Genomic DNA, 13391 nt, shown 5'->3' with positions numbered 1-13391 from the left:
CAACTGAAAGCTTCCCAATTGTCTATTCTATTCAAAACTTATACTCCCTCTGTGGGCGACATCTTCCACATGGGTAGTGTGGATTTTAAATGGAATAGCCCACTTAGCGATTGATCACATTTAGCGCATCGATGAGTATCGCCTCTGAGACCGTAAGGGACCTAGACACTGCATAAGCTTATAGCTGGAGTTATTCTCTCGACGTGTCACAATTTATCTGCGGTCCTACAAACAACAAACAGCTCGACTGAAGTATTCGCCAGCATAACGGCAAATCGCAACTTTTCACATTTCTTTCGACGTTGACGTGAGTGAGAACTTAAGCATGGTAAGTGCAATATGTTATTTTGTTTATGTGTTCTAAATTGCCATTTGAGTTTAAATTAATTCTTTGCCAGACGTATCATGATCATAGATGAATCGTAACCACATTTTGAAGATGAATTATGTCAGCCCCATAGCTTGCTATAAACTAGGCCTATAATTTAATTTAAAAAAATCAAAAAATGCCTAAGAAATAAGTATATGCCTACTAACATTATTAATAATTGAGGAATAGTTTAAAACATTTAAAGATATAAAGGGGGCTCTAATGGTTTCACAGCAACTCTGAAACTACAGAAGGGTCCCCCATATTCCCACATTTTATCCTTAACAATAAGTGTATATACACAGTCTAAATTTCACAACGAATAATGTAGTTGTGGATAGATGGTTGAACCGTTGGTTGTACTGTCTTGATGCTACGTACTTTGAATAAACCTGTACATAATACATACAGTGCCAACGTGACAACACAAATCCAATAAAACAGCCATAGGTGTCAATTGTCTTTTGGAAAACGGCTTGTTATTGGTAAAAGTAATTTCTTGGCTATTTATATTGCACTAACAGACAGTCTACACATACTAAATTGTCCCGAAAATACAAACGCATACTTTCGGGACAACTATGTGTTTAATGGTGCGCTAACAAATAGTACTAGTAACCTCTCCCTTTTTAAATAGCATTTCGCATAGAGTATATCATTCCATTTGCTTCTGGTTTAAATAATATGATCACTGGTTTAATTTTTTTGCAATAATTAACTAGAGTGAAGTGCAAGTAACCTCTCCTCTAGTTAATCCCGTCAATGTTCTGCATCAATTTAGCAATGTCATCATTCTATATAGTATAATCTCACGCATTATATAAAAACAATTCTATTTAAAGCAATGGTTTAAACCCGGGATTTAAATAGTAGAAAAATTATGCACCAAAATAGCTTCAATTGGACCTTCATTTGGCACAATTTACCAACAGGGAGCAATATCCTCCACAGACACAAACCCCCCCTCGTAGTGGATAAAACAAGTGGCCATTTTTGTTTCTACTTTCGACATTTACCAATGTAGGCCTAGGCGACATATGCCTGTGTAAGACAATATATATAGGAATACAATAATAGGAAAAACTTGTCCACGAAAGTCTTCATGTATCGTCATTTCATAAATTTTCGGCTTTTTCAAACTAATAGTGGCAAAATGGTCCACCAAATCGCTTCAATTAGGTTTTCGTTTTGCCCCCCGGCCCTAACCCCCCCCCCCCCCCGTGTATTGAATTAACAAGTACCCATTTCGTTTCTACTTTCGGCATTTGCCAATGTATGTTTAACACAATATAGACCTACAATAATAGGGAAAACTTGTCCACGAAAGACTTCATGGATCGTCATTTCATAAATTTTCGGCTTTTTCAAAATAAAATTTTACACACTAATAGTGTCAAAATGGTCAACCAAATCGCATCAATAAAGTCTTCATTTTGCAAAATTTTCCCAACTTCTCAGGGGGCACATCCCCCTCAGACACCCGCACCCCCCTGCGTAATGAATTAACAAGTGCCCTTTTTTTTGCTACTTTCGACATTTGCCAATGTATGTTTAACGCAATTTATATAGTCTACAATAATAAGGAAACTTGTCCACGAAAGGCTTCATGGTCCGACACAAATTTATCGATTTTACAAACTAAAATTTTACACACTAATAGTACCAAAATGGCCAATGACATTATACCCTTTTAGATGATAGAAGAAAAACTTTGGGCATAATACAGACTTTGGGCATCACGTGACGTGTAAATAATGCGATCTGATTCAGTAGAAACAAACATGCTAAATACATCTCCCTGATCCAATCGTAGTAATGTTGGAGTCTAATTGTAGAGTTTTGTTGCCTAAATTACATCTGAGATACTTTTAAAACCCAACCATGTGTATCAAAACAAAATGGATGACTTTAAGGTGTATACTCTTGGTCATAAAAAAACCCCATCTTGCACTACTTCGCTAATGGTGTTGCATTACACCGTTTAAAAATTAGGGAAGCCCCACTAAGAAAAAGAGAAGTTCTTATATGATTTTTCTGGACCAGTTTTGCATGGGAAACAAGAATTTATGAGATAAGATTTGAATGTTAGGGCGCTTTTTTCAAAATGGCCACCCAAACCCAATGTTAAGCAATTATAGGTTAAAATAGTTAGGTACTAGATAAAATTGACCACAATTTGGATTAGTATTGATGGCAGTAATGTATAATTATGTCAAGAAACTAACTGGAAGTTGCCAAGAGAAGTTAAATTGCGCTTTTCAAAATGGCCGCCAGAATCCAACGAAAATCATGCATACGCTTAAGGGTACATAACACAAAATAGCTTTCCATAGACTTTACGTGCAAAATAGGGGTTGCGTTTTAGGCCTTAAGTCGAGTTACCTCTCACTTTCAAATATACATTTGATATCAACTTAATCAGAACAAAATTCTGCATAACATATCTGAAAATGACACAACATTTTCCGTCTACTTTTGAGAAAATTAGCGTTATATAAAAAGGCCAGATTTTCCCGTGTTTACATCCGACTGCTAACCGCGTTTTGACCTCGTGTGTTCATGCGCCCATAATCGTAAATATCACTCAAATTTTTGCATTTTCTTTTCAAATTTGCACAGATCACATTCACAAAATCTAGTAAAACACGATTTTTAACACTAAAATTGTTAATATTCTACCAATTTTCTTCAATTTTTATGCAAAGTTGGGACTATAGTCGTGATAAACTTTTACCGGAAACCGCTTCACAGGCGGATTTAGTGGTATGAACCCTTAAAATGATCACTTATAAGGTATACATTACCAGGTTTTGAATTAGTATTGTTGGCAATAAGTATAATTAAGTCGCAGTATTATTAGGGAGGTACCAGAAGGTCACAGCTGAGGACGCTTTTCAAAATAGCCTCCAAAAGTGTATGAAAAGCACATGTATGCGGTTAAAATGGTCACTTATAATGTATAATTGACCAGATTTTGATGAGTATTGCTATTTCTTGACAGTAAAGTATAAACAAGTCGAGGTATTAATAAGAAGGTACCAAGGTCACAGTTGAGGGCGCTTTCAAAGTAGCCACCAAAATCCTATGAAGTATGTTTTGGGGTCACCTCAGGAACCTAAAAAGTTGGTTTGGTTCGGTTTTGTTACAAAGGATGTGGTCCTAGCTCCCCTAATATATTACTCTTGTTTTGAGAAATAATTGAATTTTGGTATAACCTAGCACTAAAATTTCGTTGTATGGCTCATCATGTACCGGTCACCGAGATAGTTATCATTCATTCATTAATTACTTTCAAGCCCGGTCTCGGTCTCGGTCTTGGTCTCGGACCTGCTTGTCTCGGTACTGCCTGGTCTCGACCTTGGTCTCGGATAGGCCGATCTCGACTACAACACTGACACTACCTTTAACTTTGTGCGCAGTGTTGTGTTATTTACATGAGATAACATGATGTGGTAAGTGTATAACAGTGTCCGAGACCAAGACCAAGACCGAGACAGGCAGGTCCTAGACCAAGACCGAGACCGAGACCGGGCTTGAAAGTAATATTATTAATGAATGATAACTATCTCGTTGACCGGTTCATGATGAGCCATACATAATTACATGTTAGTGTCAGGTTTTTTTAAGCGAGGACACCAAAACTCAATAATTGTTCAAAACGTTTGATCCAAAACAAGAGAAATATACTAGGGGAGCTAGGACCACCTCCTTTGCATCCCCACCGAACCAAACCAACTTTTTTAGGTTCCTGAGGTGACCCCAAAATATACTTCATAGGATCTTGGTGGCTATTTTGAAAGCGCCCTCAACTGTGACCTTGCTACCTTCTTATTAATACCTTGACTTGTTTATACTTTACTGTCAGCAAATAACAATACTCATATACATCATAAGTGACAATTTTAACTCTATACATGTGCTTTTCATACACTTTTGGCGGCCATACTTACTTATGCTTACTTTTTCTTCTATCATCTAAAAGGGCATAATGTCATTGTTATATTTACCAAGAATGAACAAAAATAACTCACCTCGAGGGCGGGTGTAAGAACTTACCTAATCTAACTTTAACTTTAAGTTGACCATGAAAATTCTTATTTTTCAACTTCTGAAAATGTGAAATTTCAACGTGGCAACAGGGTATCAATCTGGCAACACTGACTCATTAAAATTGGGGAATTGTAAGACAATTGCTAGGGTTACTCAACTGTGAAGTCCATTTGGGCAAAAAATCTACCCTTTTTATGTGCAGTTTTTATGTGCAAAGTTTGTACTTTTTCACGAGTGAAATCAGAGAAATGATGTTTTTAACCTAAGATCAAGAAAAACAAGGTAAGCCTGTTACCATGGCAACAAAGGGATGCTGATTTTTTTTTTTAAATATCGATTTTTGCATTGGGGCCCAATAGCTTCTATCGCCCAGACTTGGAGCAATATCCAAGAGATGACGTGTCCAAGAGTTTGTCAACGTAGAAAAAAATTTGCTCTTAAAAGACAGTAATATTATGGTACATCGTATTATTCATCTCTACATGGTAATACTGTTCTATTACCGTTCAGTTTCATCCATTCTAGGGTTTAGGGCATAATAACTGCCCTATAGGCATTCGACATGCAACTTCTGCATTCGATATAGTATGTACCTATGAAATATGACACATGACTTCGCTTTAAATAAATAAATATAAAAAAAAACGAAAAAAAACAAAACAAATAAATAAATAAATAAATAAACCTAAATAAATAAAGCAAGAAATAAATGAAAATAAAAATAAATAAATAAATAAATAAATTTTTTTTTTAATGTAGTAGTTTATCTTACCTGCTATATATTATTATAGTATTTCAATATTTTTGTTGCGATTTTCAGCTACCATATGGAGGCCTACGTGGTTTTAGTAAATTTCTCCTCAGCCAACGTATACATGCTGACGCCCACCCTATCCATTTTATTGAATTGTTTTTTACTTTTTCGTTGGTTACTATCTTGTATATAACAAAATTTAATTATTATTACTTTCAATATTTTAAGGGGGTACTACACCCCTCGTTAAATTTGTGTCTATTTTTACATTTTTCTCAAAAACTAATAACACAATGGTAACAAAAGTTATGTATATTATAGGGGCAAGGAATACAATTACTACACTGAAATTTCAGTGACCCAAGACAAGCGGTTCGTTATTTATGATAAGAAATGAGGTACCGCTAGGATGTACCTCATTTCCTATCATATATACTGAACCGCTTGTCTTGAGTCACTGAAATTTCAGTGTAGTAATTGCTTTCCTTGCCCCAATAATATACATAACTTTTGTTACCAGTGTGTTATTATTTTTGAGAAAATGCAAAAATAGTCACAATTATCACAGGGGTGTAGTATTTCTAAGTTGAATCAATCACGGTAATTTGAAGTGAATATTGAAATATTGTTTTAAATACTGGTATACGTATAAGTACAAAATATAAACAGAAAGTAAAGAGAACATAAAAATTCATGCCAATTTAAAAATCGCTATCATCTGCATCCATATGGCCAATTCAATACGAAAATATTTTTACCATTGTTTGGTGCAGGATATTTTATCACATTATTATTCCAGTCAAAACGCAGCGAGATAATTCAGATAAATATACCGTTTTACTTCAAATTTCTTTGTCAATATGCTTTTACATGTAGCTCAAATCTGTAAAATTGCGTTTCAAATACCTATATAATTCTTTGTTATTACGATATTTGGCGATTAGTATAATAGGTTATTTAACCCTAGAACTACTGAGCCATATTTTGTAACACGGACTATGAAGGGTGGGGTGGTTGCGCACACACCCCTAATTTTCAATAATAAACATCATATCGTTATATTTGATAACAATATATAGCTATGGGTCTCCTCTATCCACTGATACCAAAATAAGTACACAAACATTCCCCACGCTATGACGTCATAAATTCAAGGCGTCCATGCAAATTTGAGAAATTCTGGCTATAGGCTAAATTGATTTTCGGCTTAAAATTTGGGTTTTTAATGAATATAAAATGAAATGACTATTTTCACCTAACTAACAAGTAAAAAGTCAGTAGCTCTTTGAATAATTTTACAAGAGCGAAATGAAAATAATTGATTTTACTGTAGACACCAATGGTGGACCTCACCCCCGGTCATCTTTGACGGCCGGTCCTACCCCGGGTAAGATGCTGTGGTACAAACTTTATCACTAAAATGAGCAGAAAGGTTGGATCTACGACTAGCTTATAAATAAAGTCGTTTGGGCGTAAACGCGTGCGTTTTTTTTATGATGAGGCTATCCCCTCTTACAACCTATCGACAGGTCATAAATCTATAATGAGGTGTCACCGGGTTTGCAAGAGATAATAACACCAAATCTAAACACCATGAAATTCACCACATCACGACCAAACTCACATTGGGCGCCCCATTCCTTTTTTAAAGGAATTTTTTATTTTATGATGGATAAAAAGTTCTTGGGTAGGGGGTCCCTTTGTAGTTCTAGGGTTATTAGCTTTTGCAGCGAAAATAGCCGTTGAATAATGGCAAATACGTAACTTTAATCAAGTCCATAATTTAACAAGGAATATGAGAAAATTACTGTGTCAGAATTTCCTGTGTTGTTTTCCCTGTTATTTTCCTTTACTGTCTATGTAAAATTACATTCATTTTTTACAGTATACATGTATTTGAATGAGGCTTTAACTTTGTCAATATTGCCGTTTTCCTCGTTTCTTGCCAAACTTTAATTTCAAAAATTCTTAATAACAATTTTAATGACTGAAAGGAGTATTGCGTGATCCTAGCATCCTCTATTTATGTCATTTTTCATTAGATATCCACGAAAAAACCTATTCCCAAAATTTCAGTTGATTCCGATTTTGCGTTCGCGAGTTATGCATGATTATGTATATTACACTGCTCCATAGACAATGCGTTGTAATTTCGTTCTGGTGCACCAGAACGAAATTCAAATTTCACGATATCTTTGCTAAACGAATTAATCTGCAAGAAATATTTTGTACATAAACATTATGTAACCAAAGGTTTCCAGTGATATAAAAATCTCAACTTTTTTTGGGAAAAGTGGGGGGATGAGGCTGTGGATTACGAAATGCCCTTTTAAGGGGGTACTACACCCCTCAATAAATTTGTGTCTATTTTTGCATTTTTCTCAAAAACTAATAATACAGTGGTAACAAAAGTTACGTATATTATAGGGGCAAGGAATCCAATTACTACACTGAAATTTCTGTGATCCAAGACAAGCGGTTCGTTATTTATGATAAGAAATGAGGTACCGCAAGGATGTACCTCATTTCCTATCATATATACCGAACCGCTTGTCTCGAGTCACTGAAATTTCAGTGAAGTAATTGGATTCCTTGCCCCTATAATATACATAACTTTTGTTACCAGTGTGTTTTTATTTTTTGAGAAAAATGCAAAAATCGTCACAAATTTACCACAGGGTGTAGTACCCCCTTAAGCAACTTATACACAATGATATTTGTTTAAAATTCCTCTGGATCAGGCTTAATGGGCCTTGAAATAAATATACTGTATAAATATGCGTAAGAACATTGTTATTTGAGCGAATTTTGACCTCAAACCACTTTTATTCTGGAGTATTTAAGCACCATTTTTGGACATTCAAAAATTTTAGCCAAAAATTTCAAAATTTTCGTCATTTGGGCGAATTTCGACCTAATATTGATCAAGTGTTTTAGAGTATTTTGACACCATTTTTGGACTTTCAAAAATTTAACCTAAACTACTTTTTTGTATCGATCAAGTGTTCTAGAGTATTTAAAATATTTTTGGATATTAAAAATGTTCCACCAAAAATTTCAAAATTTTTGAACTTCGTTATTTGGGCGAATTTCGACCTAAAAACATTTTATGTATAGATCAAGTGTCCTAGAGTATTTTGACATCATTTTTGGACTTTCAAAAATTTTAGCCAAACATTTCAAAAATTTTCATCTTCGATATTTGGGCGGATTTTGACCTAACAACCACTTTTATGTCTCGATCAAGTGTTTTGACACCATTATTTGACATTCAAAAATGTTAGCCACAAATTTCACAATTTTCGAACTTCATTATTTGGGCGAATTTCGTAATAAATCCACTTTAATGTATCGATGAAGTGTTCTTTGACACCATATGTTTTTGGATACTTTTGTTTGGGCGAATTTCGACCTAAAACCACTTCTATTTACCGATCAAGTGTTCTAAAATATTTACCATATTTGGACTTTCAAAAGTTCAAGCTAAAAAATTCACAATTTTGAATCTTCTTTATTTGGGCGGATTTCGACCTAAAAACCACTTTTATGTAATTTTAGCCAAAAATTTCACAATTTTCGAACTTCATTATTTGGGCGAATTTCGAAATAAAACCACTTTAATGTATCGATCAAGTGTTTTTTGACACCATATTTCGACATTCAAAAATGTTGGTCAAAATATTTTGGCCAAAAATTTTGAACTTGAGCGAATTTCGACCTAAAACCCATTTTTATGTATCGATCAAGTGTTTTACAGTATTTAAACACCGTTTTTGGATACAGGTATTTAAAAAGTTTCGCCAAAAATTTCAAAATTTGTGAACTTCGTTATTTGGGCGAATTTCGACCAAAAACCACTTTTATGTATCGATCAAGTGTTCTAGAATATTTTGATGCCATTTTTGGACATTCAAAAATTTTAGCCAAAAATTGGATATTCACAAATTTTAACCAAAGATTTCTAGTGTTCTAGAGAATTTACAGGGTCGGATCCAGGAATTTTTTTTTTTTAAAGGGGGGAGGGGCGCCGAGTCAGGCGCCGCTCTGATTTAAACAAGATTTTAGGATATTCAAATTTTGGCAAATTTCGACCTAACAAACCAAAAATTTTAACCAAAAATTTCTAGTGTTCTAGAGAATTTACAGGGTCGGATCCAGGAATTTTCAACAAAAAAAAAAAAAGGGGGCGCTGAGTCAGGCGCCGCTCTGATTTAAACAAGATTTTAGGATATTCCGACCTAACAACCACTTTTATGTATCGATCAAGTGTTCTAGAATATTTTGACACCATTTTTGGACATTCAAAAATTTTAGCCAAAAATTTCAAAATTTTTGAACTTCGTTATTTTGGCGAATTTCCACCATTTTTATATAGCGATCTAGGGTATTTAAACACCATTTTCGTTATTTCGACCTAAAACCACTTTTATGTATCAATCAAGTGTTCTAGAGTATTTTTGACACCATTTTTGGACTTTCAAAAATATTAGCCAAATATTTTGAAATTTTGAATTTTCGTTGTTTGGGCGAAATACGATATAAAACCCACTTTTCTACACAATTTTAGACACTCCTTATATCACAAGACTTCGAACTAAAAACCACTTTCCTACACAGAGCACGTGTCCTGGAGTCATATATAGCACCATTTTTTAACCTTCGAAAATTTATGACCATACAATTATATTTTTAGACATTCGAGATTAGAAATTAGTAATTCGTTATTTCGTAATAATATATATATATCAATCTAAAAACCTCTTTTTTAACCGATCGCATGTGCTGGACACCAACTTTACAGACATTAGACACCATTTTACACATTCGAAAATTGTTGGCCAAAAAAATGTCAAATTTTAGACATTCGATATTTCGCAGAATTTCGGGCTAAAAACCACTTTTCTATACCTATCACGTGCCCTGGAGTCATTTGATACCCTTTTTAGATATTCGAAATAAATTTTAGACATTCGAAAATGTTAGAATATCGATCTAAAAACCACGTTTTTAACCGATCATATGTCCTGGAGTACTTTAACACCATTTTTAGACCAATTTTCCTGGTGTAACGTGACAATAATAAAATCTCGATCTCCTTCTATTCCGAGTTCACCTATCGAGTGATGGCAGACACATCTATTGCATTTGTCTTGTGAATTTCGATATAAAAACCACTTTTCTATCCTTTTCTACACACTAAATCACTACGCATTTTATGTAAGAACGAAATTCGGCTAATATAGTCCATAGTGAGTATGAGATTGTAGCGACCATATCTACCGACATGTTCACTTTAAATCACTCAATATCAGCTCATGTGAATTCAACAAGTGTTTTCAATGATAACATGCAGAAAAAACCGTACATTTTATCTCAAAAGCAATTCTCTGTGGCGGATGAAGACAACTTATTTTTTGCACCGCGAAATAGCGAAAAGAGTCAACGGTCATCGATATATGCCGACAAATGTTTTGGAATCTACAGAAACAGAGCTTTAATTTGATACCAAATTTATTTTTCCAAGTATTGCAGGGACGCCAGGAATGGCGCTCGTAGTAGGCCAAAATCACACGTTATCCTATGGGACGATTATGTAGTGTTGCGCCCCCTTGTAAAGGCCGTCGTTATGAACGCGTTCTTTTTACATTCTTCGCGTAAAATAAGAAATGCGCGTCATGAAATGTGCTCTATTTCAATCATGATGATAAACAAGGATTAAGAAAAGTCACCCTGATGAATTATTATTGGGAAAAATGCTTTATTTGCCGAGCAGGCGCCTGCAAAGTCTAGAAATTGTATCCAAAAATCTTCAAAAAGGCTCCAAAATGGGTTTTAAAGTTAATAGGCATTGTTAATCTGCATGAAGCCGTCTTGCTGCATATTCAGTAGGCCTATGCAAAAAGACCATAATTGTTACTACTGAAACAGGGGGGGGGGGTGTTTATACTTCACACTCATTAACAAGTGCTTTCCAAAACAAAATGGCAAGACAGATAATCTAGAGATGAAATTAAACTTGGTTCAAAGACGTGCAAATATGCGATTTTCCGTATTTCGGCACTGATCTTTAAAACAACATTTCTCTTGAACGAAATGTCGCAGAGACATGAAATTTTCGGTGTTGAACTACAAATTTCCTCTAATTTAATTAATAAGTGACAAATGTGGATTTTGAAAACTTTTAAATCCTTATAAGGGGGCGCAACACTAAATCACTACGCATTTTATGTAAGAACGAAATTCGGCTAATATAGTCCATAGTGAGTATGAGATTGTAGCGACCATATCTACCGACATGTTCACTTTAAATCACTCAATATCAGCTCATATGAATTCGACAAGTGTCTTCAATGATAACATGCAGAAAAAACCGGACATTTTATCTCAAAAGCAATTCTCTGTGGCGGATGATGTCAAATATTTGAGTTGTCAAAACCCTCAACAACAGCGGCGTAGCGTGGGGTGGGTCATCATATGGGGGTGGGGGTATACCGACCATGATGGGGTGGGCGGGGTTCCACCGGGTCTGATGGGGGGCACAAGCCGTTTTTCGGCAATTTTCCTATGGGACTTTCTAAAATTTCAGATCGAATGGGTGGGGGGACGTGCCCTCCGTACCCCTACTTTCGGTACAAAAATTATCTGTTTGGCGTAATCCAACCAACCCGAAAAAACACAGACCCACACCTTTCTATTACTTTTCAACAATACCGGTCTTCGACTGTATTGTTTAAACAGGAATAGCCCTATGGCATTTTGTATGAGCATTTTGTTTGAAAATCTAGTACTAATATATATTAATATGTGTGTATATTTGCATTTTTACATTGTGTACTTTTTAGAGGCATTCTAAATTGTGTGTATTTTCTGGCATATGCTTTATACCACATTGATTCCTTTAGAAATATGATGTTGGTCCAGCATCATACACAAAACGACCGACCAACCCTACTTTTGTTGGCATGTATACGCCAACGAAACACTTAATTTTGTTATGCATAATGGTAATATTTTCCACAAGAATTATGTAAAATCATCAGTTTGCAAGTGTATATCAGAATTATGCAGTGCATTTGTTTCCCACACCTCACCCTAAACTTGGGAGCTCCACCGTTAGTCCCAACGAAAAACCACTGACAATTCAACTATTTGTATTTGGGAGCCAAAAAGTCAAATTTAAGTAAAATGTTAAGATGTCTATGGCCATGAAATCAATTGACCTTACCCCCTCCCCGGAAAAAATGGGTGCCACTGTAACCCATTTGTGCTTCACAGTTTCTGTATTGTGTGAATTTTCGTTTTATAATTCCCATTAATTTATAGATGGACGTTTACCAAGCTGTATTGCTTTGCGTTGTGTTTGGTTTGCTGTGCGACGTCAGCAGTGGAAGCAGCAGCGGGTCAAGCTGTGGGTCAATTAACCCCCTCCCCGGAAAAAATGGGTGTCACTTAACCCATTTGTGTTTCCATTTCTCAGTTTCTGTATTGTGTGAATTTTCCTATTATTCCCATTAATTTATAGATGGACGTTTTGCGCCAGGCTGTATTGCTTTGCGTTGTGTTTGGTTTGCTGTGCGACGTCAGCAGTGGAAAGAAAGGCAGTGGAAGCAGCAGTAGGTCAAGCAGTGGAAGCAGCAGTGGGTCAAGCAGTGGAAGTAGCGGTGGGCACAGCAGTCATGAAACTAAGGGGCTGTGCAATAATTATGAGCCCTGGCGGAGGGTAAAATGGGGGGGGGGGGGCAAGAAATTTTTGGCGAGCCGAAAAATGGGGGCAAGCAATTTTTGGCAAGCCGAGAGGGGGGTGGGGGGCAAGCGATTTTTGGCACACATTCATGGGGCGCCTTTTTAATAAAACGCTATATAAAAAGGAAAACAGTACGGAAACGCTTAAATATGCAAACTTTCCTGCTCGCTGGGCTCACAACATGCATCTAGACCATTTAAGGTTTGCAAATTGGGATCCCATAAATTTGGCATGGGCAAAGAATTTTTGGCGGACCGATGGGGGGAGCAAGCGATTTTTGGCGAGCCGTTTGGAAATTTTACCCCCCGGGGGGCTCATAATTATTGCACAGCCCCTAATGGTCAGTGAGGTAGATTTCTTTTTAAAATTGGGTGGATGGAGGGTGGTATAAAATCCATAAAGCAGAGTCTGTCGCAACCAGATAACTTGAGTGGAATTGAAACAGATGTGTGTTTTGTCTTGTGTGTTTTTGT

The 13391-nt window shown here is 35.8% G+C and overlaps 1 protein-coding gene across 2 annotated transcripts in view; it reads left to right on the top strand.

The window, feature by feature from the left end:
• The first annotated feature begins 204 nt into the window (after nt 1-204).
• Nucleotides 205-13391, top strand: part of LOC140156411 (uncharacterized) — a 53762-nt gene continuing 40575 nt past the window's right edge. For both annotated transcript variants that reach the window (XM_072179362.1, XM_072179361.1), the window contains exons 1-2: nt 205-328; nt 12697-12835. In XM_072179362.1, coding sequence (XP_072035463.1) covers nt 326-328; nt 12697-12835 — 142 coding nt within the window. In that variant the 5' untranslated portion in view covers nt 205-325. The remainder of the gene's footprint in view (nt 329-12696; nt 12836-13391) is intronic.

This window comes from Amphiura filiformis, chromosome 7, assembly GCF_039555335.1.
Source record: "Amphiura filiformis chromosome 7, Afil_fr2py, whole genome shotgun sequence".
NCBI classification, from domain to species: Eukaryota; Metazoa; Echinodermata; class Ophiuroidea; order Amphilepidida; family Amphiuridae; genus Amphiura; species Amphiura filiformis.
This window is presented reverse-complemented; position numbering and strand designations above follow the sequence as displayed.